At 34.0% G+C, this 27,687-nt stretch overlaps 3 protein-coding genes and 1 long non-coding RNA gene across 4 annotated transcripts; 2 read left to right on the top strand and 2 right to left on the bottom strand.

Annotated features, from left to right (window-relative positions):
* Window positions 1-527: 527 nt before the first annotated feature.
* On the bottom strand, window positions 528-2,717 carry LOC105327877 (uncharacterized). Its single transcript, XM_011428552.4, has one exon. It carries the CDS (start codon window positions 2,249-2,251, stop codon window positions 1,091-1,093), a length of 1,161 nt encoding a protein of 386 aa, XP_011426854.2. The 5' UTR covers window positions 2,252-2,717; the 3' UTR covers window positions 528-1,090.
* A 574-nt stretch (window positions 2,718-3,291) lies between these two features.
* Window positions 3,292-5,179, top strand: LOC136270352 (uncharacterized). Its single transcript, XR_010708103.1, has 3 exons — window positions 3,292-3,446; window positions 3,601-3,682; window positions 3,841-5,179. It is a non-coding gene; the product is annotated as an uncharacterized lncRNA (long non-coding RNA).
* A 14,825-nt stretch (window positions 5,180-20,004) lies between these two features.
* Window positions 20,005-24,335, top strand: LOC105327874 (kappa-type opioid receptor). The gene is made up of 2 exons (XM_066067682.1): window positions 20,005-20,563; window positions 23,365-24,335. The coding sequence occupies exons 1-2, from the start codon at window positions 20,548-20,550 to the stop codon at window positions 24,333-24,335; spliced, it is 987 nt and encodes a 328-aa protein (XP_065923754.1). The 5' UTR covers window positions 20,005-20,547.
* On the bottom strand, window positions 24,336-25,462 carry LOC136270324 (alpha-1A adrenergic receptor-like). Its single transcript, XM_066067681.1, has one exon. The coding sequence runs from the start codon at window positions 25,383-25,385 to the stop codon at window positions 24,336-24,338; it is 1,050 nt and encodes a 349-aa protein (XP_065923753.1). The 5' UTR covers window positions 25,386-25,462.
* Window positions 25,463-27,687: the final 2,225 nt, after the last annotated feature.

Here is a 27,687-nt window from a genome sequence, read left to right as displayed (position 1 = left end):
TTGAAAAAAAAAAAAACCCTGATGTTGGATTGTTTGAATAAAGATTTTTTCTCCTGATTAATTTTTCAAACATTTACACCAGAAGCTTATTTATTGATATAGAAAATAATGTATAGTTTAAAGTAAACAAAACTCCTTTTTAGAAAAAAGCTTATGTTTGATTGTTGTTGGACGTTACGCCGTTTTCTCTGTCTGATTGGAAGTCTGAGTGTTAACGTGCCGGTGTGATGTTGAATATCTAACACTGTTATGTCTTGGATAACAAAATCATAGAAGTTAGTGCTGCTTTGCTATGTTGAATTTCTACCGCTGCTTTTTAATCATAATTTCATTGCTCTCAACAACACTTGCTGTACGATTCCTTTTTTCTTTAACCAGCACAGAACAGTTCGTTTACAATTGCATCATGATATTGTGATCGACTGTTCAATTGTTATAGACTTACTACAATGATGGTAAGAGGCAAGAGGTAAGTTTAATAATAATACAAAGGAGAAATGAGCAGTAAACATGACCTGAATCGATCCAAGTGTTCAATTTATATTTATTTTTCATATACGACATCAGTTAAGGTAATCCAACAAGCACCACATTGTTATAGGCGGTTGACATTTTCAAGGTCTTCAAACATTCTTGAATTTCAAAACTTGGAGTTCAAATGTACTTCTAAACCCAATTTTAACTGCAATGAGTAGTGTATGATTCAGGGTTGTTTTGTTGTCTCTCATTCATGTCACATCAAACAGAAAATCCCCAACAAGGTCAGTATTCAATAAGACACAGTTACATATACCACTGAATTATAAGCAGGTGTTCTAGGTTTCCGCCGGATTGTTCGGCGACCTTGCGCTGAACTGGATTGTATGTATATAAGTATTGTATAGCGTACGCAGTTAAACATCTTAAGGAGGATTTAAATGACATTACCCGATGAATTGCAAAAATTAAGAAGAACAGTTTCTTGGTCTCGAATTGCGATTTAAAGCGCCAAATTTTTTAGAGAGAGAGAGAGAGAGAGAGAGAGAGAGAGAGAGAGAGCGTTTCTATGACTCCTACATGTTAATTTTGAACCAATTCATATTGTTAACCATTACTTCTTGCTTGTAGAATAGTACACATTAACTCCCGGAACGAACACTTTCTTTTCTTCTCCCGTAACCGTTTCCTCAACAGAGGATTCTGCACCATGATCTTCAGGTTTTGTATTTTCCTTCTTATCTTTCAAAATAGATTTTGCCAGTTTTTTCACATCCATAGTTCTAAACGATTCCAGAATCTCTTCGCTTCGTTTAACCACTTTTGGGTGGTCATCGAAAGACACCGATATTTCTCTCTTCGGCCTAGGTCTGCCTTCTTTTGAGAATGGTTTATCCGGTAGGTCAGAGTATGTATCCGGTCGGGTCAGCATCCAACTCGCCCTCTGTTTGGGTGTCATATGGCGGGAAAATGCGTTATCATCGTCTGATTCTCGGGAAGAAAGTCGAGAAGAACTGCTGTACTTGGAAAGGCGGCTTTTACTTGTTGCATTTTCCAGTGGATATTTATCCAAGTCCTTCAAATGAGCAGGATTCAGTGTGTCTGTAAGGTGTTTGAATCTGTCGTCAGTTTTTGTAGCACCAGCACTAAGGAATTTCTTTCCACGATACAAGTCATAATGTTGAAGAGCATTTTGATCGACTTCAACCATTTCAGGTAACTTTGTCATGTAAGTCTTTTCGTTGTAGGTTACGATCTCAGTCTGCTCTCGTCTAATACTATATGGCATCTTTGGAAATTTCGTTTTCTCCTTTTCTCTCGATTTGCTTCGTTTTGGTTTCGATTTCGTAGAGTACTCAGGCATGTGGTACATCACATCGAGACTAGGAGCCAAATTCTCCGACCCTTGTAGGCTAGGGAGATTCATACTAGATAACCTCATCTCATCCTCACGTTTCCATTTCTTCTGCTTCCTTTCTTGCATAGCCATAAAAGTCCTCGCTGTGAGATCAAAGGAGTTTGCATGTTTCAGTTGTCTGGTTGAGAGACTTGACAGGGTCCTCTGTAGATGGCGGTCCTGGCTCCTGTTCTCCAGAAGAATCGCTTGATACAAGTTTGTCTTCGGGATGACGTCTCGGACACAGAGAAACTGCTTGATTTTGATATTCTTGGCATCTTTACCTTGCGTGAAGACCAGAGAATCGGGAGAAATATCCAATTCCTGTATTGGGACGGGTTTTTGCTGTTCTGGTTTTGACGGCATTACTGAAGCCATCACTTCGAGCCTCGAATCATGTAATCCTCTCAGGAATTGTAAAAGTCCAAATGTAATTCGAGACGATGGTCACACCTTGTCTAAGTAATGCAATTTCTGTCCGATTGCCTTAATTTGATAAAATTTCTGCCTTTTTCATGCAATAAAACTCGGAGTTCTATTTAAAACAGCTGTCATAAAGGTGCTAAACATTTCGGAGTCTTTGTTTCAACAATCATAGCTAAAGATATAATTAACATCATGTTCCACGCAGATATGCACACCAACTAATTGTACGTCAAGTAATCCATTGAGCTTTTTGTTTTACCTCAAGCAGTCTTGGCACCTGTACATAAGATCAACGATACAATAATCCATAACCGGTCGTTTCTAACAACTCCTCTACCTTGGAGCACGCCTGATATTTTCATCTGCAGGTCCTTGGTCCTTGAAGTAGGATCAAGGAAACGGGAACTGCCCCCTGTTATATATAAGAGAAACTTTATCTGCATGCCTACTGTTTTAGGATTTACGTGAAGATTTAATCGGGATTTTCAAAAACAATTGTCTTGAAAGACGCACCTATCATTTAATCTCCTGTAAATGTGGTTAAGCTCGTTTGCAGGTAATCGTTGGTAATCAGTTAATTGTCCAGACATCGATAAGCGACGCAACAATGGACGTGATGTAAGAAGCATTGACGTTTTTTGTTCTTTGGAGGACGTTTGGAGACGTGTAAAATACAGACTGCTGTATATTCAGGCAAGCCCATCAAGCTATACTGAAACATATCTTTGAATTGAGTTTTGAGTGGCAGATACACTGTATAGACAATTATATTTTTAAAGATTTATCCGTGAAAACCTTAAATACAGTGTATTGAGCAACCCTTGAAAAAATCTAACGTAATATAGGTATATTGCCATAAAAAGGCAATTTGAATGTAATTTCTCTTTTTTGTTCGATATCGAGGGGGAAATAAAATGTTACAATTGATGCTAGTATACATAGATTGAAAAAGTTACCACTGAAGATATTACAAAGCAGGCAAAACAGTTATTACATAAACAAAACATTTTAAACTATTTACTTTTTAAAATAGCAGTCCTTGCCTGACATATAAAAGTGCTTGTGGTCTCGAACATCAGTTGTACAGTGTAGGTCTTCAGATCCTCGAGGTAAACGAGTCAAGCATCAGATAATGCGAGGACAAACGGTTTGTTTGAATTTTGTTTGAAATAGCAATAAAATGTAAACTATATTTGTATGTTATAGCAAAGAAATACATAAATGGTAAAAAGTTTTAAGCAATCTACATCTTTTGAGGTTTTTTTTTTTAAATGAACATGAAATCTTAGTTTTTTTAATAGATCTTTTCGGACACAGGGGACACACATGTATAGAACCCAAACAGAGAAATGCTTTTAATTCCAACCAATAAGTGCAAACAAAGTAAGAAAAATGATTTTTATATTCCTTTTCTTACAAAATCTGCTTGTCAATATTTATCAAGAATGACTCCTTGGATGGTGTATAATTTTCTTCCTATCCATGTTCCATTAACATTTTAATTAATCGGCATTTGTTTGAAGTCATTCATCATTTCACAGACACAAGAGATGAGCATGCTACATGTATATTGTAATTAAATCTTTTGGGACATCCAAAAAAACTGTCGGGAAATGAAGATGTCTGATTGCAGCTGCAAAAATCATGTTATGAGTCCGGAACAAAGAGATGATAAATGGAGTTAGATGAATCTGAACCATCAACCATCAATAATACGTACAGTGTGACGGAAATATGTCGCATATGAATTGTATCTTTTATATTGCTGGGGCACCCTTGTAACTTTTAGGACTGAACATATCGGATAATTCTTATTAGATCTAATCATTAAATTGTTTTAAAGAAATTTTGCTTTGAATTTATGAGCACAAATCGGCGTATATCTTGTATAACAAATGTTCAAAATGATCTAAGGGACTTCAATATTGCTTTTTTCAATCCCTTTTCTTTGTTATTCTGAGACAGAATACAAAGATATTTTGTATAAGTGATTCGTAAGCTGATATTGAGGATACATAATAATAGTTTTAGAAAATTGTTTTTGCTAATAGCATTAATATTATTCATCCAATCGAAATCCCTAAATGGTCTCCGGGCAAAACTTTAAAACCAGAGTTTTTAATTTCTCATGTTCTTGTTTAAAATTGTTATTTGGCAAAACGTACAGCTTTTCAAGGTGTTAAAGAGTAGAATATTGAATATTTTCTGAAAAAATCTCTTTAAAAAACTCCCAGCGGTCTCAACAGATAGGGCCCAGAACAGAGATCCCATCTTATTAAACATTTTTTACATGCATATGTATTGACTAAGATGATATTAAAACGTATCCTACTTAAATTCACATTGTTTTCTCCTCAAAACAAATAGCTTAATACATCTGAATTAGCTTACTATTTTAAATAGGTGGGTTTAAATGGCCAATTGAAATCATAATGATCGAGAGATTAGTGTTTATCTATATTAATTTCTTTGTTAATATATATAATTATCGGCATTGACCTGTTTGAACTCGGACAAAATTCTCTTTTATATCCGGGTCCCATCGGTGGGTGGTTCGAATCCCGACCGTTAACGGGTAACAACTTTTTCTCGCTTTATTCTTTAAAGGACATGGTCACGAATTAAGTTAAACTTCTGTAAAACATCAATTTGTTCATGCTTAAATTCATCATTAATGTATACAGTACACGTATATTCAAACAAAATTAATATGTGAGATATCATATTTTACGAAAACAAATTTCATTTCGTGCATTAATATGAAAATACCGTAAAGTTATACGTTGCATTGCGTGAATATACATGTACTTGAACAAAGTTCGATAACTCTCATATTTTATGAATTATAAACCAATGATTACTATATTGATGAGAGAGAGAGAGAGAGAGAGAGAGAGAGAGAGAGAGAGAGAGAGAGAGAGAGAATTCTATATTTTGTTGAAAGATGACTTGTATTATACACCATTTACTTTTTTAACATCTAGAGGTTAAAATCAGTCACTCATGATCATGATTAAATAAAGGACTGTCAAAGCTTACACAATTTTACTTACTTTGGCAATTTGAATAATCGAAAGATAAATATAAGCGTGAATAATAAAACGTTTTCTTTGTTTTATGTGGGATAAAATGGTTGTTATCATGGCAACCTCTACATATTAGTTTTTTAATAAGATTTTTTATTATCATGATCATATATCAGTTGCCAAAACCGAATCACAATTTTACCAGTTTTAATCAATTTAAGTTCTTTTTCACTCGGAAGAAACTACAATATATTTTAATTGTAATTTTACAGTAGAACAAAAGTGTATGACATAGGCGTCAGAACCGGGGGGGGGGGGGGGCTTTTTTTGCAAAGTTAGACAAAACCATCAGGCTCGTAGTATCAGGGAGGGGACAGCCCCCCTTTTTTCTCGTGGCAAAGATAATTTTTTTAGATTTACATATAAAAATTTGAAGTATCACGGAGTCCCCCTCCCACTGTTATGGGAGTATGTAAGGAAAGTAAGAGTGAAAATGAAGATGGAAGTTACAGGTATACTATTTTTATAGCTTTCTACACTGTAAACTGTAAAATTTGCATTGCCCTTTAAAGTGAAGAAAAGGTCAACGCTGATCGCCTTTTTTTAAACAAGCCAATTCACTCGTCTTTTTAAATCAGATTGAAATTTGAACAGAAACTAAAAAAAAATGATAAATTTGAGAAGATTGGCGTTTGAATGTACTGTCCTTTCTGATATATTTCATTTTTTTCAAATAAAATATACAACATTACTATGTTGTATATTTTATTTGAAAAAAATGAAATATATCAGAAAGGACAGTGCTGTAAACTGTAATCACTCTGTCTAGAAAATATTTGTTCCAACACGTCCATTTTCCTTTTTTTTTTTTAACTTCTTTTTAAAGGAAATTTCTCATAAACGCTTTTATGTTTAAATATGAGACTTTCAGAGATATAAAATGTAAGTAAAGGAGGGCGTAAATTATGGTGACCAGTAAAAACTATTTTTCATTAGGTGGAGCCAGATAATTATCTTGCAGCCGACACATAATATCTGGCGGCCACTACTTATTTATCAGGCAGGTGCCACAACTTCTGTAAAATACCCACTTCTGTACTTTACTATGTTCTTTAGTATATATTTGAATAATTTGATGACCTGCAAAAGCTTAAAGAAATAAAGAATGAATGAATAAATGAATGATTATTATATGGCGTCCGCCATATAATAAGATGGCGACTGTCGCTTATTTATCTGGAGATCGCTATATAATTATGTGGCAGCCGCCAGAAAATAAGTGGCGGTCGTCGTACAATTATTTGGCGGTCGCCACTTATTTATCTGACGGCTGCCAAATAATTAGGTGGCGACCGCCGCTTATTTGGAGACCGCTGTGGCGGCTTCCAGATATAAAAGTGGTGGCGGCTGCATTATATCTGGCGGCGACCACAAGTTTAATATCTGACGGCCGTCAAAAATACACTTATCTGGCGACAGCTATGAAATTATGTGGTGGCTGTCTGATAAATAAGTGGTGTTCGTCATAGTTGGCGCAACTTATTTATCTAGCGGCCACCACATAATTATATTACGGCTTCCACATAAAATGTAGAATTATCTGTAACCATTTTTGTGGATTTTGACTATTATTTACTAAAATTTATGCAAATACACAGTCTTCAAGCCTGCTAGATGTATATCAGTCGTCAACTTTTACTTGTTCAAAGCATCAAATTTTTTTCATTTGTATGTAGTACAATATTATTTAATTATGTATTTGTAGTACGCAAACAAAAATGACAGTACTGAAAGTACTTATATTGAATCAAGATTAAGACAAAATGATATACTAGTATAATGTTTATTCTTTGAATAAACAGTAAATCAAAACTGTTTGATAGTTTAATCGTGAAATCATCAAAGAACATGGGGGAGTAAACCGAGGCATAAAACTACTTAAGTCCATTTGAAAACCCACATTTTTAGTCCCCTACCAGTTTTCACCGGAGAGGCTATAGCTTTCCTCTGCGTCTGTCCGTCCGTCCGTCCGTCCGTCCGTCCGTCCGTCCGTCTGTCTGTCCGTCCGTCCGTCTGTCTGTCCCACTTCAGTTTTCCACACTTTTTTTCTTTATGCGTTTGAGCAATAATATGAAATTTGCTGAACAGCTTCAAAATGTCAAACTACAGATCAAGTTAACACTTTTGTAGCGTGTGGTTGACATATTTTCGAGAAAATTAAGTTTTTATATTCCATTTTTTTAATGTTCGGGTTCGATATTCTGCACAACAGTGCATTGTTTTCACGATTTCCACAAACCGGTAGGGGACGTGTATTGCTTATGCAATACTCTCAGAATACTTGTGGGTTTTTTTTTTACAAATATCACTATGATGTCACAATATATAATTTAACCTAGTTTGAAATAGTCACTAAATAAATAATTTCGGTCCAAAATGATTTGAATCAATCATCTCAAATTATTAAAACTCTCCAAAGTATGTTAATAAATGAGCCAATTTTTTCAGGATAAAGTATGAATATTGCACTTTAAAGTGTAAAATTTACAGATTAAAGTGTAAATTTTACAAATTAATGTGTAACTTTACAGATTAAAGTGTGGATTTTTCAGATTAAAGTGCAAACAATTTACGTATAAAGTGTGAATTTTACAGATTAAGTGTAAATTTTACAACTTAAAGTGTAAAATTTACTGATTAAAGTGTAAATTTAACAGATTAAAGTGTAAAGTTTACAGATTAAATAGACAGTACAGCTATTTTTAACTTCAAATTTACCCACTGTTTTTCTAAGAAACAGGTAATAATGTTGATTATGACAGTTGAAGTACATAAAAATTCCTTTCACTTACCTTATTAATGTAATTATGAGCTTCCAGATTTTTAAGAGTCGTGCAATCCGGATTAATCTTATATAAGATATATCGTTTATTTGTACCCCGTGGATTTTGATTGACAGTAATTGACAAGTGCTCAAAGCTACAAGATCTTCGGCCGACTACGGTCATCAAGGAATACGAGGTAATAGGAACCTCTAAACTGAACACTTTCTCGAAAATTTAGAAATGTTTACCAATTTTAAGTTCATTTTAAAATGAACAAACATAAATACTGTATGTCAAATAACCCCTAAAGGAGCCTAACTTACAAAATGATTTTAGGTTGTAGCAACTCCTGCGATAAAAACGCAAAATGCGTGCTTACACAAAAATAATTCTAGTTATTTTAAAAAATTTGAGCAATCATTAACTGGGAGAAGCAGAAAAGACATTTTTCTATCGAAAAACCTGTCAAGGAGAATCTTCGCGAGCCCTGCATGTGTTTTGTATATAGTAAATACACATGCGTAATAGTATAGAAAGCGGAAACCCATAACACGTTGCGATGTATATATGTATAGGTTATATAGAGGTTATCTATATTGTTGATTTTATATTTGCTTTATCCAGCGAGTTGAAATGGTGTATATATTCGCGAGGCTTGCCGAGCGAATATAACCATTTCAACGAGTTGGATAAAGCAAATATAAAGTCACACAGTTATAGATGTTCTGTTTATCTCATACAGTTTGATTTATATTATGAAGCTTTTGAGACAATCCCTTATATGACTCGAATTGGGGTTTTTTTTTTCAAAGATTAAAAATGCTGATGCAACGTTGTGCTATGCGGTTATTGTGACCTTGCGCAATACAATTCAGGCACGTAGCATCGTTTTTGAAAGTGGGGGGGGGGGCAGACTGATCCAAAATATTTTGACAAGCAAAAAAAAAAGAAGAAGAAAAAAAAAGGGAATTTTAAGTTTCCCAAAATCTTCAAATTCCTAATCCGGGGGGGGGGGGGGGGGGGGGGGCTGGCAAACTATATAACTTTCACTCCTCATTTCCTTATTTTCATACCAATTTTTTACGTACTCCCAAAAAAGTGGGGGGGGGGGGGCCAACTCCATGATCATTCCATTTTTAACATGTAAATTTTAACAAAATTGGTTGCTGCGAGAAAAAGTGGGGGGGGCCAGGCCCCCCCTGGCCCCCCCTGATGCTACGTGCCTGCAATTTAGTACGTCATTTCTGAGATAAATCTAACTGTTTTAATGTAAAGTTTCACTGAAATAGACCTTAAAATAATTTTTTAGCTTTAAATAATTTTTTTAGAGCTTATTCACTCGATTAAATGGAAATACTGATCAGAAAACTTGAATAATCAAGTTTGTTGACATACACAAACAATCTCTCACCAGAGGGCGTATTACGCTGCGCTACAATATAAGTAGTCTGGTACAAGCAGGCTCCATCGTCACCAATTTTCTTCAAGTCAATACTCAGCCTCAAATCTGAGGTTTGACCTCAAGTTTATGCACTTTTCTTTACAGGATTTGAGTTGAGGAATGAGTTGAGGGATTTGAAAATTTTGGTGACGGTGGAGCCAGGAACGATAACTCTGGGTAGAGATTGATACACAAAGTTGCGAATGCTCGTTAGTTTGAATTGACTCGAACGAGGAACAGTTGTCGATGTTTTATAAAACAAACACTGGCCTTATGATTCGAAATTGATAATAGTGAATAAGGATGCTAACTGGTGGTGGAATAAAAGTCTTATGAAACATTATTTTGGTAAGCACAACCAGACTGAGACTGAGAGTATGATACTCTGTTTTCATTGCGTCGTCAGGATGAACTCCATGATAGTTAACGTAATTTGCAGTTTTATAAACTTCACAAAGCAAATTGAAAGTTGAAAGGGGGCTAAACTTATCAAAAATCTTGACAGACAAGAAAAAAAGGTCTTGAGGTTACGGTTCTGTATAATGCTACGCAGTTATGTGTTTTCCTCCATATTTGTAATTCAAATCTTTGACAAAATCCATTTTGTATCAATTTTTGTAAAAGATATAGTTATGTTAAAAGTACTAGCAAATCTTCGAAAATATGTCACTGAAGCGTTGAAGCGAGGGGCTGTGTCAAAAATAGTTCGGACCGGAAGTATTTGATAAAGCATCACCCGTTTGATATAGCCAAGGTTTACACACGGGTTATATACACCACATGTATGAGATAAACATAGTTATTAACTTTTAGGAATAATAAAAATGATTTCCCGGAGAAACATATAATTTTCTGAAAGTCTATAAATTTATGAGTAGTACAAAATTACCGAACCCGATCGGAATTTTTGTTCAAGTCGGTTTTTAAATAAGATGCGTCGTACTGTCTCTTTTAAGTGTGAATTTCACAAATTCAAGTGTAATTTATATATTTTTAATTGCAAGTTTTGCTGATTAAAGAGTGGAAAAAATGTGAAGTGCAAATGTGGCACTAATACGCTTTGTATTTACCACTATATGAACTACCAACGAAAGCCTCTTTGAAACGATTTATTGTTTGAATAAACGATGGAAGGAAGTCATGCAACCGCATTCCTAATTAAATGTATTCATAAAACACAATATCTAAATCTGAAGAATAGTTAATAAAATGAAGATTGATAAATCAGCGATGCTTGAACATTTTGTCAAACTCGAGAGTTAATGGATTTCAAAGGAATTATATATATGTTTCCTGGACAACAATTTTCATCTATCATATAGATAATGTAATCTTCACACTTTTCCCCCTATAATTCAGTAAAAAGAATGAAGTTCTTTGTCATTGTTATATATGCTGAATACTTTGAGAGTGCTTATGCAATCTGGCTCTACTTGTAATATGAGAATTTCTGAAGGGTTTAGATATTTTTTTATATGATTTAATTAAAACAAAATTTTATTTCAAAATGAAATAGGATCGGGGTGCAGGCATGGCCTCCTTTTCTTCTCTCCTTAATATATGATTTTTAAAAAAAAAATTATGACTTTCTAGTATTTTACGCCGAATACACTCTGATTTTAACCAGCTTGTTTAGACAAACAATCGACGTGCAATACATAATTTTCTTGTCAGACTGGTGTTTGAAAAATTACGGTCAATACTGATCTGTATACGTTTCAAATTTTTCAGTTGCTTTAAGCATTATTCATAAATTCCTGGAAGACCTACACATATCTCAGGAAGTATTCTCACGTCCTTCTCAATATCATGCAATGCATTCAATTCTGACTGACTGCGGTCTGCTAAATATTTTTAAAAATATTCATTGATTTCTAACACTCTATCAAAATTCGAACACAATTTCATATTGCAGCTCTTCCTACACAGAGGAGACTTGTATCAAATAGTACATTTGAAAAACTGGGTTGGTGTACATTTTACAAATTGACATTTGACATTGGGCTCGTGGTGGTCGTGGTCGTTTCTAGCCTGTATTAATTTCCTCGAGATGAAGAGCTCTGTTTATGAAGATGTAGGAAAATATTCAAATTTCAACGCAAAATTTGGGGATTTTTTCTTCTCGATTATGTTTTGGCGAACAAAATACTACGTTTATAATTTTAAGTTCGATCTTATGGGTAATTTATTGACCATTCATCCTTCCTAAAATTGGCTACATCCCTGGTCCCTACACCACTGAACCAATGACCTGTTCCTATGTACAATCTTATTGTTAAGATGTTACCAAAATAAATGCTTTTTAACTGTCATGTAACAATGCGCTAGGATCCTTAAATGCTATTTGTTCATTGTCTTTTAAAACAAACGTGCCTGGCAATCACCAAGGTTGTCAAATATTTTGTAAAGGAGACTGCTAAAATATATGCCTTGAAAAATTGGCGGAGCAATAGGTAAAGAGGAATCTATTGAACGATATCGTGACACGTAGTATAGAGGATAAAAAAAAGTGGTAATGGTGGCAAATGCACGATGATGCAAATTTTGCTCATTGCTTTAGAATGATACAATAATCTAAGGTCGAAAATGTGAATTTATAATTCAGTATAGGTGTTATGTTATCATGAAATATTTGAAAACTTTGTTCTGTTTATTATCACGATACATCTGTGAATTTTTATCAGCCATTTAATGGGGAAAAAAATCTTTGCTTTTGTTGATTTTATTTGTTAACAACCGCGCTTTATTATTAGAATGTGGATATACTAAAAATGAAGCGAGAATAAAACTGAATACGACCATCAATATTGTTTTGACTTTGTACAGATTATCGATAAAGCAGTTTTAAAATACCTGTAGATTATGGGTTAAATTTGTCTGATGCATGGAATAATCGATACAGCAGGTTTAAAATACCAATAGATTATGGGTTAAATTTGTCTAATGCATGGAATATTGATCATAAACCTTATTGAGTTATGTACGTATGAATCTGGAATATCAACAATGTTTACAAATATATAATTAATCTGAATTCTTTAAAAATCTATGCAATTTGATTAAAAAAGCAGATAAAAGTCTGAGCAGCAGAATACCTGGTATTTTTGCTCGTCATAGATACTAACACTTGCAAACAGCCAGGCATTGATTTAAACCGTTTATGAAAGGATCTGAAATGTCATTTTTGATTTATTCATAAACAGCATCGTAATCTCACAGACTACACTGTATTTACTTATCCTATCGCCGTACACTATTTAATGTTGAGTCGATGAAACTAAAATGCCGGGCAGAGGTAAAATGCATTTCAACATATGACCAACATGCGATTACTCTATCGAATCAGCTGATTGGGAAAAGTAAACATCTCAATGGAATAATTTTAAAATAGATTGTGATTTTTATCTGATAACATGTTCCGCACATGCATCAAGGCTGATATCCCAGTAGTTTAGAAGGCCCTTGTCACCCAGAGTCTACATTGAGCTGTACGTTGTACTTGACTACATAATACGCCACTGTAATCTCTGAACAATGTCTATTATCATGCCAACTTAATATCATTTCAATTTCAAAACTAATTTACATTATTGATAAGTAGAACGAGGGTTTTTTCTTTTCAATTTAAAAGCATTTTTTTCAATGCGTCTTTGTGCACTACTGGAAATATAAAGTATTGGTCTTTGGGCAATACCCAGGGAAAACGTGAAATAATCGTTTGAAGTGATAACTTAAAGCCTTTAGTTTCATCTATACAAGTCAAGTTATTGAAAAACAGTATTAAACTTTTGATGTATTGAAGATATTATTGTTCTTTATATAGAACAAGGCAAAATCATGACAATTAGATTTTCACCCGAATATTGCTATATAACAATATAAACGATTCTTTGAAAGCCAAAGAGGTTTAAATTCGTCCTGCAATGGTGTTATTGGAAGCGACATTTTTACGCTCATAAAGGTTTTATAACAGAAAAATGCGATTCATGTGATAATCGGAACTGTGTGGTTTAAACCGGTATTAAAACAGATAAAAAACGTCAAGTAAAATTAACACTTATAATTCAAAGGGACTTAGACACGATTTGAGTTCAAAATTCTCAAAATTTGCTTTTTCAATTTTTATGTCTAGAATTGTTAATTTAGATGTTTTCAATCCTTTGACAAAATTTGAAAGTCAAATATCGAGTTACAAAGGTTAAGGTTAGAATTCTTTGTTTTGTAAACAAAGCTCGAGTCATGTTAATGTTTACATATTTGTCATATTGGTATAAGTTTCAATCTAATGTTTCTGTTTGTTGTGATGAAATTATTTATGAATCAATTTAATCAGTTAATCATGTTTCCAAAATTTATTTTGTTAAAGAAATGGCAATTCCTTTACTTTACAGTATTTGTAAACAAATATAAGACTCGAGCTTTGTTTACATAACAACGACTTCTTTCCTCTGTATCTCGCTTGTAACATGACTTCTAACAATCAAATTTTAATTAATCATTCAATATACAAAAGTAAACTATTTTATTCATAAAAATCACAAATTAAATTTTCATTTGAAACCGTGTCCAGGTCCCTTTGAACATAATATCTGTACCACACCTAACACGCACGATAAATGATGAGATTTCAAATAGAGTACTAGTTGTCTATGTCATCGTTTGCTGTCGGTAGAGACTATTAACCATCACATTCGTTCTGCTCGTACGATAAAGCTCCACAGACTTTGCCCTACTAGTTACAGGTAATCTCTCCCGTTCTAATAAAGCCGTAGATTGTCGCCAAATATTGCTCGGTTTTGATGATGGTCGAAGAGGTTGTCGACCGTATCCGAATTTTTGATACGTTTTGTCGATTACGTCATCAGGAAACCACATGGTTTTCTCCGTATTCAAAGTTAACATCGTGTTTTGTTTCGAAAAACTGGGTGTCGACGAGCTAAGTCTCGGCAATCGAAACATATCGTTCTTAGAAGGTAACGTAGTGTGAAATGTCAGCCCGCGCCTGATCTTTGGTCGTCTGGGTGTCAGATCTTGAATGGGTGACTTCTGAAGAAGGGTGCTGGTTTTCTCCGCCAGGGTTTTGGATTCTTTGTTACTGTGGTCATTGGTTTCGATCTTCTCACTAACCGCTTTCTTTCTGACGTAGGCACTTAACCGTTCATTAAAACGCTTGTCCCGTAGTCTAGGAATCGCTTTGGTCGAAGCATCAACAGAAAGCTTGACAACGCTAACAGGCGTATTGCTTTCCTTTTCGATCTCGTTTTGCATTTTATCTCCCTTTTTAGACACACTCTCTTTCATTTGTTCCAAGTTTTCTCCGTACAAACCCTGAAAATAAGGCTTCCTATCCAAAAATAAATGTCGGTCGTTCTTCACTTCCTCGCTGAATTTGTAGATGTGTTCAAGAGTGAAGACAGGGGAGGGTGGGTGGAATTTCCTCGGATCTACGATCGTCCCATCAGCTCGAGGAATAAACACATTTATAAATCCGTTACCGTAGTCAAACTCCGTCGTTGTTTTTCCCTCATACATATCGATTCGATTTACAAGTCAACCTGTTCATGCCCAAGATCGGTTCATTTTGTTTTGTAAAATCGGAAAAGGTTACAACAGAAAACCCAGTCTTTCACTCCATTCTGTAAATATTTTCTTAAAGAAGTACACTGCATCGAAAATATTCCTTTCCACTTGAATTCTAATGACGATTTGCGAAGATAAATATTTTTAAAACCTCTCGTGCTTAAATCCCGAGAGAGAAAAAAAAATCACGTTTTGTATGAACTGAAATAGTCCCTCTTTTTCTTTTAAAGTTGATACATTAATACAAACTTTAAAGATCAGATAAGCAGCACACGCAAAATTCTAAAATGCAGAAAATTACCATATCCGCTAAGTGTTGCCAATCAGGTTCTCGTGCCTTTAATTCGTATATACCACTGCGGCACTTAGCGAAGTTATTTAAATTTTGTACAAAGAGCCAGTAATCTTTCAGCCGAAAAGACTCTGGGTGGACAATAAAAGATCAGCGCTGATAAATTGAATACATTAATTATCGTCATCGATCTTCAGAATGACTATGGAATTTTAATACACAATTTCAATGCACAAATAAAGGGATAAAGGGCTCCTTGCACCTGACATTCAGTTCTTTTGTGTTGACCTTTTGGAGTTACCCCAGCCAAAAAGGTCTTTGGTATCACCAGTATGCATGATCTTATCTTGATCGGTCCCCCTGTCTTGTCAAAACTAAAGATATAAAAAGATTATCCCCACAGTCCCGAGATGTCGCGGGGAATGCAGGGGTTGAGACATGGAAGCATCGACGTTTGTTCTATTATTGAGTGTCACGTTTAGGATTAATTTAGAAGAACGGATGTTTTATAAACGGAATTTCTTGTTTGTTTAATTATTTCAAATCTAAAGTTTACTTATCTTAAACCTTAAGTTTATAAAAAAATGATAATTATGATAATTTCTTATGAAGATTTTGTTGGCCTTTTTAAAGATATTTTCATCATTCATATAAATTATCAAATACGTATATGGAATAAAAAATTTAATTCAATTTTATTTTCAGTGAATGAACTTGAATTTTTATCACGTGCATTTGATAATTTATTTGTACATTGAATTTTTAGTTTTAAGTATCGTCGGCTCTATAACAGCACAGGCTTTGCAGACAAATTAAACAAAACGAAACTATTTTAGTTTAAACAATTTAAAAGTTTTAAAGATTAAAATTCCATAAAATAAAACAATATTAATTTATTCAATACATGTGGTGGCGTTTACTTGTGCTTATACACAGTGATTAGACTTTATGTGTGTTACTGAACAATGAAACTCACATTTCTCATACAAACATAGGGAGATATATTCACTGAATGTAAATAATTTGATGTGAATTACGATAACGCTAAATTTCTCTATGACACACCGTTTAATCGACGAAATTATATGGTATGAATAAAACCGATAATCGTTTTCTAATTTTATGTGTATTTTAAAATCCTCGTTGTACATGTAATATGAGAAAATGTTATTCATAATATCCTTAAGGATTTGCAACCGCACTGTTTCTTCCTTTAGAGAAAACTAAAAGATGTAATATGAATCTTTGTGTGAATGTATATTATATAAATAATGCCTGTTTAGGAGGGTAAGAGTTGAAATTGACACCCAGAGAAAACCATTGTCAACCGACGCGAAGCGGAGGATGACAATGGTTTTTGAGGGGTGTCAATTTCAACTCTTACCCTCTTAAAAGGGCACTATTTGTTTTATTATACTGAATGTCTTAATTTTAAAAAAAAACTTAACTGCTTTTTTATCTGAATGATATGAATTCTATAACGAACCGTACGCGCATAGTTTACGCGCATGTAACAATTTGTTGTGTTACCCGTGTAACAATGTAACAATTTGTTGTGTTACCCGTTGCCAAGTGTGTTGCTAACGCTGAGGGTAATAGAACGGATTATCAACTGCGTCTTAACCAATCAGATTTCAATATTTAACATGAAAGTATAATAAAAGATGATATTCCAGACGCAAAGCTTTGAAGATGCATAGGTCAAAAATGCGACTGATGCAATGTTCCTCAATAAGCCCAGAAAGGTTTCAACACCAAGTAATTCTGCATTTTTTAAGCATGAACTTGAATCAAGGTCTAGTCGGTTAAGTCAAGGTCAGATTTTCCTTTTGTAAAGAAGTTTTAAAACATTTCCAGACTAGCTTCGAGTCAGTTAAAAATCTCCAAAAAATAGAACATTTAACCGCATATGCTTTTTGCAGCCACAACTAATACCATAAATTATCGTAATCTGTCTGATGAGTCTAGCCCCCCCCCCCCCCCAAACCCACACTTTCAATTTGCTTTCGACGCCACTGTTGTTATTGGAAAAATGATGAATAAGTAGGAAAACCACGACATCAGTATCATACACGACATATGACATCAAATGCAAAAGTGAAACGTATAACTGTTCTGCTTCTTTGTGTTAGTTCTACGATTCCAGACACATTCATTTCAACTCTTTTGTTTTATGACGGAAGATGAAACATTTGAATTAAATTTACATCAGGTTCTAGACTAGTCTGACTTTTTTTTATCAATAAACTATCGCTACCATTGAAAACTAGATTGTTGGCAGACGAACTGACACGGAATAAAATGTTTAACTCTTTACTATGCTATGAACAAAATTGATCGGAGAAAATTCTACAGCCGTTCTAAAATGTGGAAAAAGACACTTGGTGAAAATTTTAAAAATAATGCTATTGACTGCGTATGAGCCAGAAAAATAAAAAAAATACACATGTTAAAATTATTTTATGCCATCTCACCTAAAAAGTAACAAAGCAATCTAATATACCTAAACATCATTTATATAATTTTGCCTTGTTTCTGTCGTTGATTGAAATTTGTATGTAATTATGCTTTCAAAATATATTGAGATATTTAGCGACAAGTTAATCATATATAATGACAGACTATGAAATCACAAATTCATGGAGAAAACAGATCTTATTATTCGCCCCCGAATGCCATCGTCGGAACCCATGGGGTTTCTATCCGTTCCACTGCTTTCAACCAGTGTAACGGATAGAAAACCCATGGGTTCTGAATGCTTAGTATAATTTTTACGAAAAAATATCTCTTGAAAAATGAACGATTTATGATATAGTGATTTTTATTGGTGTGGTTTTAAAGAGATGAGTAAAAAAAATTAACGTTCACAGTTGTTTTGTGCCACTTAAATCAATTGGAATTTGGCATATACATTTATGTGTATGTTAAACAGTGTGGCATACCTTAACCATGCATAGTGGTTACAATTATCGAAGCCCACGGGCTTTCTATTTATCACAACGGCTGCTTTCAAAAAAATGAAACCCTTAAGTTTCGACGATGCCATAGTACCCACCTATATTGAAACCGGATCTCAGTGTTAACCTAATGTAGAACTTTCATTTCCTCACTTATACCTTTCAATCCTCAGAAGTTGACTGAACATTTTTAGCCTGGCTTTGCTGAAAGCAGAGCTCTGGCTGTAGACAGGCAAATCGCCAATGATACTATAAATAGCACAACTTCAAAAGTAAACAAAAAACCGAGCAGCGTCAAAGTAAAAACTTCCGCTATACCAAATAGTTACACAAAAAGCCATGGTTTGTCAAGTCTATTGTTTTTTTAATTGTTTGCGAATAAATTTAGCGTTGAATTTGTTTCCTTTCTTATTAATTACGTGTTTTTTAAACAAGACTATGCGTTTTGGGCACAATGCGCATGAATTTCTTTGAACTTATTTTCAAGGCATTGGTGTTTGGCTGCACATAGATATAACGCTTGTTTCAAATTTCAATGCAACTGTTGATTTTTTTGTATTAGACAGGCATATTTTTATTTATAGCCGCTAACAAAACAATTCAGTCGCTCTCTGGCGCATTTCCGACATTAAAAGCATGAGAGAGAGAGAGAGAGAGAGAGAGAGAGAGAGAGAGATGTTGCCAGTTTTTACTACAAAATATGCTTAATGACACATCAGAAGAGCTCCGCTTTCAATTCTACTTCAGTACTTTGATTAATACCTAACAATCTAACCTCACCAACGCTTCATGAATTTTAAAACATATTAAATCAATGTCATGTTTGCTGTTTAACACTTCGAAGTAATCATCATTTTCATAATTTTGTTTTCCGCTTTTCTTTATTTTGATTTCATCGGGTCATGCTTACTTTGAAAGAAAATCACTTTGGGTATATTTGATCTAGAGGCACAGGCCTTTTACTTGACGAAAAAATAATTATCGATCTGTGTTCAAATTAATTTCATTCTCGTTATATTCTCTTTTAAAATTGTAAAGGCATAAGATAATGATGGCGAATTATGTTCTTTTAATATTTTTCTAATATGTACAAGTTCATTGATATTCATTTGCTAGTCTAAAAAAATATTTTAATACCTTTCTTTTAAATCTGCAAGTAAGAGGCAAGTATCGCCCCAATCCTTTTAGATAACAAATTCCAATATTTAATAAAGAAAGATTCTAACTTTTCTTCCTAATCCAATCCTTTATCTAAAACAATTTAGCGCCAATATTCTACATTTGTTTGATTGGAATGCTTTGAAATACTAATGGCGACTTTGTCACGGATGAGGCGTCGTCAACCTTTACATAATCACAACAAAATCAATTATGAATTCATATCGTCATTGTAATTAATCGAAATTATCGATTCAGTTTGCTCGTTTGTATAACTTTGCGCTTACATGTCCATTTATATAGATACTTGAATATCCACAGGGATTTAGCATTTTGAATTAAATTAATTTTTATATTGATGCCGATCTCTATGACTTCCATTTCCTATCAATTTCTGGATTATTTACTACACTAAATCACCGATGATCTATTTTTATATGTTATCGAAAGATTGATACTTTATTCTGTAGAAATCTTGAGCGATTTACAAACATGGAACAACGTAACTCCGTCAGGAATAATGCATGCACATGGGTTTAAAGTGCATTTTTGAGTTTATGTTAAGTTTCAGTTTCAGAGAAGACAACACAAGCGCCTTGCATGGGTGGGAGTCAGATTCCAGCAAGTTGTCCTACTATGGGTCTCTGTTGATACAGCGTTTGACAAACCCCCTCAAGTCCGTATACACACTCTATAACACGTGTATTTAAATATTGTCTCTCCTTTTCGTTAGGAGAACCCGATATTATTAAATCAATCAGTGAATTGGCCGGTTTATGGTACTCCTTACAACATGGGTAGTAAGGTGACATTTACACAACTGCTACTGTCCCATAAACACCGGACTGGTCACATACAGAAACCGACATCCGGCAAATCACTGTCAGAGAACCATAAACTCCAGACAAGGTACTAACAGCTTGGGGGCCTGAATTATAGAGACATTGCTGGTACCATTCGTCAAAAACAATGCCTGATGCAAGAGGTAAGAGTTCTGCTAAAAAGTCAAATCAAACAGAACATTTCACTTCTTATAATTTTGCCATAATGGAATGAGTTTCGAGTGTATGTGAATATTCAGGTAATACTATCTGGTTAATTAAAAAATAACCATACGGTAATTTTATGTTATTGCAAAAATCTGTTTTTTTATGATGAGTTACTAGTAATCGCTTTTTTATATTTCTTGTCTAATATTCCTTTAAATTATTATTAACCCCTTCACGGTAACTGCGGTACTGCTCTTTCAGGGCAAAATGACATAGTTTGGTGAAATATGACGTAACGTCAATTGTTTCATTTACGTCATTTAATTATCTACCTACTGAAATTTCGGCAAATTATATCATTTTGCCCTGCAAGATAGCAGTGCCGCAGTTATCGTGAGGGGTATATTCCGTTGTGACATATCTTACACTGACAAACATGTCTTACTTTGAGGTAGTGGACGTCTATAATATATGATATGAATAGCAAAATTTTTGCTGCTGTTTAAAAATTTATTCTGTCTAAACAAAATGTTTCATTTAAAGTTTTAATCACGATTTGCAAAAAATAAATCATAAAAATGATAAAACTATGTGTCATACAGCTCATTCCACCTAAAAAAGGTTTTCAATCAGCTTTGTCCTTGGCGTTACAATTAGTTTTGGTGTCACGTTGTCCTGTGACGTCATAGATGTGAATTCCTTCAAAACGTGTTCAATAAACTGATCATCATTAGAATTGTTTTTTGGTACTATTCACATTTCTTTCGGTTTTTTTTTGCAATAAAGTTAAGACTTGTATCACAACTTTAATATAAAACAGATTAACATGCTAAAATATCGAATTTAAACAACCCACGGAAAATGTTAATATTTATATTTAAATATTTAATCGTACGATGGCTTAAAATTATATAAATATAAGTAAGGAATCATGCTTTGAATATTATGAGGTGATAATTTCGGTCGGGGCGTGATAAAATCTATCATAAAGCCTTATTGGATTTGATCACGCCCCGACCAAAATTATCACCTCATAATACTCAAAGAATGATTCCTTATTCCTTATCAATTTTCATTTTAGTCAGTCCATATTAATTATCTTATTTCATATACGTATCAGTCAGTGGAAACAATTAAAATCAATATATGGCAGAAACAAAATTACATTTCTTATTAACACGGGGATTTTATAAAGGAACAATCTGCCACCTTTTATGCAATTTGAAATTCTCGAGACTCCTCGCACAATATTACCCGGGTATTTTTCATGTCGTTTGAAATACAAAATCCCCGTAGTATCTGAAAAGACACACATGTAGAGGGAGAGTTTCAAAACAGAAAAACTGAAAAAATTTTATTCTAGTTAATGAATGTGGGTACAAATGTATAAATTATTAATATCGAAATACATAATGTAGTATAATAGCAAAAAATGGTGGAAGCAAAAAATTGTGATAGAGTCTACAGTGAAGTTATTATTGCCCTACCGGTGAAACCGGAGGAGACTATGTAATCTATCAGTCATTCTGTCACACTCCTCATCTTCAATAGCGATATAACCTTCTTTAAACAATAAAGAAAAGAAGGAGGTCGTGTTAATTTTCATCAAAATTTTAAAATTGAATTGATTTTTTGTTTGATAAATACAGCTTACAACTTTTTCAAAAGATATTTACTTTGCGTTTTAATATTCATAAATGTATATTCTTTCTTCAATGATCTATGTCACACTGATTTTCATTTACTTTCAAAAAATTAAATTTTTAATGTAAATAATCTTTTAAGCCGGTGGATTATTTTTCAGTCAATATCACTTAACAAGCAAAAAAAAAAACCAAAAAAAAATTCTTACCCGGGGAGGGGGGGGGGGGCTACCTTGATTAATTATCTTTTTATTTATCTGTAAAATGATGTTTATAAAAGTTTTTAAAATGTAAAAACAATTTTCTGTCAAAGTACTCATTCCCAGCTCTTTGGTGATTTTCGCTTTTGGCTGCTATACAATCTACGTACTGATCAGTGACTGCTATTGCTGCTGGTGACTGACAACTTTAGTTTCGTCACAGAGGATATACATATAGACCCGTTCGTCCTAATGTGATAATGATCAGTACACAGGAAGATTGCCCTGGTTATTTTATTTATAGACAATATAACGATCTATAAATACAGATTAATTAAAAACATAACACTTTGGAGTATTTTTCTTTTCAGCCTTTTTATGTATACGTGTTGAGCATTTGCAGGAAGAGAATGAGAGGCTTTGCCATAAATATTGAATAACGTCAAAGTGGCTTTTACGGGATTAAAAGTTAACAGCTCGGTGATGTGTTTTTATTTAATGAAATTGCCTAGAGTGTCTTGTCACGTATACGTTACAAATACATTCACTAATTTCTGCAATATATACAAACCTGGCATTTTCAAATTTAGAATAACATTTGCAATATAGTTACTTAGATAATGACTAACAATGTACATACATGTATATCAGATCTTGACAATTAAAATTGTAAAAAAAAACCCACAACAAAACAATTGCTACTCAAAGATCATTCATAAAATACAAATTTTGATAAAAATACTAAACCTTCTTGATAAAAGACAATTAGTGAATAACAAATAATATTACAAAAATGTGTACTAAATATTTTACTCATTGTTCGAACAATCGTACTCCGAACCCCCCCCCCCACAAAACTCACATACGTGTAGTAACGACAGTTAAGTGTTCCTTGTTGTAAGATTTTTGTCATTATACATTTGTAGATTGAACCTTCTCCGTTTTCTTTTTTAGGCATGCCATCAGTTAATGCCACTGAGATAGAACCAGTCTTCTCCACAGTTCTAATCGCCTTCATCTGTCTACAGCAGCTGGTGTTTATTCTGGCGTCTCTCGGAAACATTTTTGTGATCATCATTTTCGTAAAGTACTTAAAACTGAAGACGGCCACGAACAAATTTGTGGTCAGTATGTCCATCGCTGATTTGTGCACTGGAGTTTCTGCCGGCGTGCAGGTCTTGTATTTTTTTATATTCAGTCTAAACACTGATATGGTGGCCTGTTTTCTCAGGTACCAGGTATTAACTTGGATGACCATAACATCCCAGGCACTAGTCACGTTTACGACTTTCGATCGCTTTGTGGCAATTTGTTTCCCTCATTACCATAAACATTTGGTAACCAAAAGAGTCTCAAATATGCTTATCATCACTGCGTGGATATTTGGGGCCATTTCGGCTATGATCCCCTTTGCAGGTGCCAACAACTGGGGTTCAGGCGTTTCTTGCATGTTTTATGATTTGCTTTTTCATCGATTTGTGTACCTCATTTACGGAATTTCTATTTTCTTGTTCATGGGCATTGCTGTTGTGCTTTATTGTTTTATTCTACACACAGCTTGGAAATACCAGTCCAGAATTAGGCCTCGAAATTCTTTAAACGTTGAAAGACAGAAAAAGATAGAGAAAGACATCCGCAGTGCCCGCGTTATGGCATTCGTTACAGTGATATTTACAGTTTGTTGGACTCCTTATACCGTTTTCCAAATACGATATGGGTTGGGAATAAGCAGTGATGAGCTCTACAGTCTTTCTAATTGGTTGGTGTTTTTAGGAATCTCTAATAGTATTATGAACCCATTTATATATGCTTGGCAAAGAAATGACTTTAGACGAAAGTGGTTCGAACTAATGCCTTGCTTTGGCAAAAACTCGACAGGGAGGGAAACATCCATGACCCAGAACTTATCGTCAATTGGGAGTTAGTTATGAATGGGTTGTATGTGAAGTAGACGCACGGTGCATTTTTCTTGTGGTTGTGGTGTTAGAAACTTTAAGAGTGGCCACGTTAACCCCAACTACAGGGTCCACCCGTTGTTCTTTAACCCTGAAGAGCTTTTTCAAGGACTTGTTGAAATCTTGGCGATGCCAGGCAAAAATAAATGGATTCATTATGCTGTTGAACATGCCAAGAAAAGCAAGCCAGTTCATAACAATCAATTCGGACGTAGTGTACGAAACTCCGATCCCGATCCCTATGTTGAAAGCTGTAAAAGGAGTCCAGCAGACAGAGTTAAACAACGTCACCAAACCCCAGACTTTGGCGGAACTGACATCACTCTTCATCTTAATCCTCTTCTGACGGATCCGAGAAGTTTCGAATGCCGGCCTTACTCGATTTAAAAACGCCCATGCTGTCTTTAAAATCAATAAATTCATACAAAATGAAGCGATCATAAAAGATATAATTGAACAGGAATCGAAAAGATATAGATACTTATCAAACATAATATGGTAAAAACAAAAAGGCAGGTCGTCCCAATTATCCTCAGTAAGGAATGGCAATATCCCCGTTATTATAGCAAAGGACCATGCCAAGATGATGAAAAAGATTCCGAGCGACTTTGTCATGATATCGCCGTACTTATGGGGATAGTAAACAGCTACCAGGCGATCCAGAGTAGAAAAGACCAAAGATAGCTGAGAGGCAAGAGTCATGGTCACAACAATGCGGTACCTCAAGAAACAAGATACTTTATTTTGGTCCATGACCGGAAATAGAACGTAGAGAAGTTGACTTCCGCTGGAAAACCCCGTACACAGGTCTGTAACCGCTAGGCTTACGACCATCTGGTTACTGAATGTGTTCAGTTTCAAGTACTTGAGTACGACGATGATGACGACGAGATTCCCGGAAAAAGACAAGATGAACACACATTGCTGCAGACTCAAGAAGACAATGAGCGCGGTAGTATCAGCTTCCGGCGGAAACGGAACAGATGACTGGTTCCCTGTCGAGTTGTCACTGACATTCATGTTTCTTGCGCTGAAAAATGAACTTTTGTATATAATTTATTGATTTCAGTACAAATAAATAACCCCTGGAGTTCAGAGAGGGGCCACTTTCTGGATATATATATATATATATATATATATATATATATATATATATATATATATATATATAAATATATATATATATATATATATATATATATATATATATATATATATATATATATATATATATATAACACATGAATTTTATCTGATAATATTCAAAGACCATTTGATTAGAAAGATGGCTACTACCCACATTTAAAAAATAAAAGTTAAAGGCCTAAATTTGCTTCGATTGTTTTCAAATTGCTTGCATTTCTATTATAATTTAGATTCAAATTGGAGAATCATTATTTTCAGAGTGAACGTTTATGTAAATGTAGAGATGGCTAATGAACCTTACACTCTTCCCAGATCGAGATCGATTGATGAAACCTAAAATACTAAAGTACAATTACTCATTCAGTATAAATCTATATAAAGTCATTAAACAAAGATCAATTAGTTATCAATATTATAAACTCTCTACCCTGTAGCTAGATATGTAATAGAACAAAAATACATTGAAGGAAGTGTCACCCTAAAACAAAACGCAGGAAAATATACTGAAAACCAATTAATGCAAACACGTTTGTATAGAAAATAATAATTAAGGAGATATTACGACTATTTTTTAAAACAAAAACAAGATTCAGTCCTTACCAGTAAACATGTTCATTTTTCTAAAATTTATAATACTTAATTGTAAAATTTGAAAGAGGCCATCTTTCTAATGTTATCGTGCCTATCATGATTATCGAAATTTTCCCAAAAACTTCGTTTTTGATAAGACAGATAATTATTCTGTGATAAACCGTAGAGAAGACATATATGTACCAAGGACATTATTACAGTTTACGACAATTACAACCTTCTACTCTATATAACCTCCCTGTTGTCTATGTGCTTTAATGGTTTATCTATCAAACACTGCATTCTCTTTTATTAAATGTAACAGGTCTTGAGCTACACAGGGCTTTAAACGTTTGTTAGGTAAATTTTAATATTTTGTTCTGATTCCATCTCTGATCTTCTTTCTGATATTCTTAAGTAAAAAATCCATTTTACTGGAACTCTATTTTTGGTCTATGTTTCCAATTTTCGACAAATTTGAATATACACAACACCCCATTGATCTACAGTAATATCATATGTTGCATTATTTTCTGGAGAAGAGCACTTTCTCTATAATTTGCAATGTTGATATTGTTGAACTACTGTCCTTTCTGACATATATTATTTTTCAAATAATATCTGCAATATTACTACTTTAAAGTAGTTATATTGCAGATATTATTTGAAAAAAATACACTGTATATGTCATAAAAAACACCACTATTCTTTCTTCGCTTTGTCAGAATACTTGTAAAGTAATATCACATCTGTACCTCTATCACAACGTGAAGAAAATTGAAAATGGATGGTTTCAATTTTGTTCAAGTCTGATGGTGGTACAAATATATATCCGGTTGCTAGTATCAATATCGCAATTCGTAGCATCGTAATTCTTGGGGATATTTTTTCATATATATTTTATATGAACTTCGATCTATTACCGCTCATGCGGTCCAATTATTGGTCTAGAAGACGCTTTTTGAGTAAACTTGAATCTATTCTATATAAAGAACCCTTCCTGCATATATTTGCATCCTGGTGTTATGAATCTGAACGAAATTTTCACTCACTCTCCAAACCAGTTTTTAGAAAGTGTGGTCTTCTAATTGTATAAACCCAAATCGCGCGATTATTGTTTAACTGGCATCTTTATAATGTCTTCCCTTAATGAAAAAGATTGGAGTCTATGCTAAAAAGCTTTGTCTATATTTAAAATGGGAGTACATGTAAATAAAAATATCATATCTGACATCCATTATTTCACATGCAAGAAACAACTCATTTTTGAATAGGTTTCCACTTCAGATCTCGTCATTGCTTTGCAAAACGTTCGGTGCAATATGTAGGTTAGCAATAGCATAGGCTTGTTGTAAACAGCGAATACCAATCTAATTTGCAAAATCTCCCGTCGTCTACAAACGATAGCCGTTTCTATGTGAGTTCACAATGAAAAGAAAAGTTTCATTTTTAGTTTGGAAAGAGGGTTTCTCCGAATTTGAATTTTTTAATGTGTACGTATACATGCTATTCCTCATGTTAGAACGGAGTCTACCCGCCGTCTTCGGTGACTCTAGCATAAAAACTTTAACTATACTTCACAAAAAGGACCATATATATGATTACA

The sequence above is a fragment of the Magallana gigas genome, chromosome 7 (genome assembly GCF_963853765.1).
Source record: "Magallana gigas chromosome 7, xbMagGiga1.1, whole genome shotgun sequence".
Taxonomy (NCBI): domain Eukaryota; kingdom Metazoa; phylum Mollusca; class Bivalvia; order Ostreida; family Ostreidae; genus Magallana; species Magallana gigas.
This window is presented reverse-complemented; position numbering and strand designations above follow the sequence as displayed.

Coding starts and splice junctions, on each gene's coding strand:
- LOC105327877 (XM_011428552.4), bottom strand. CDS start 2,251: ATGGCTTCAGTAATGCCGTCAAAACCAGAACAGCAAAAACCCGTCCCA.
- LOC136270324 (XM_066067681.1), bottom strand. CDS start 25,385: ATGAATGTCAGTGACAACTCGACAGGGAACCAGTCATCTGTTCCGTTT.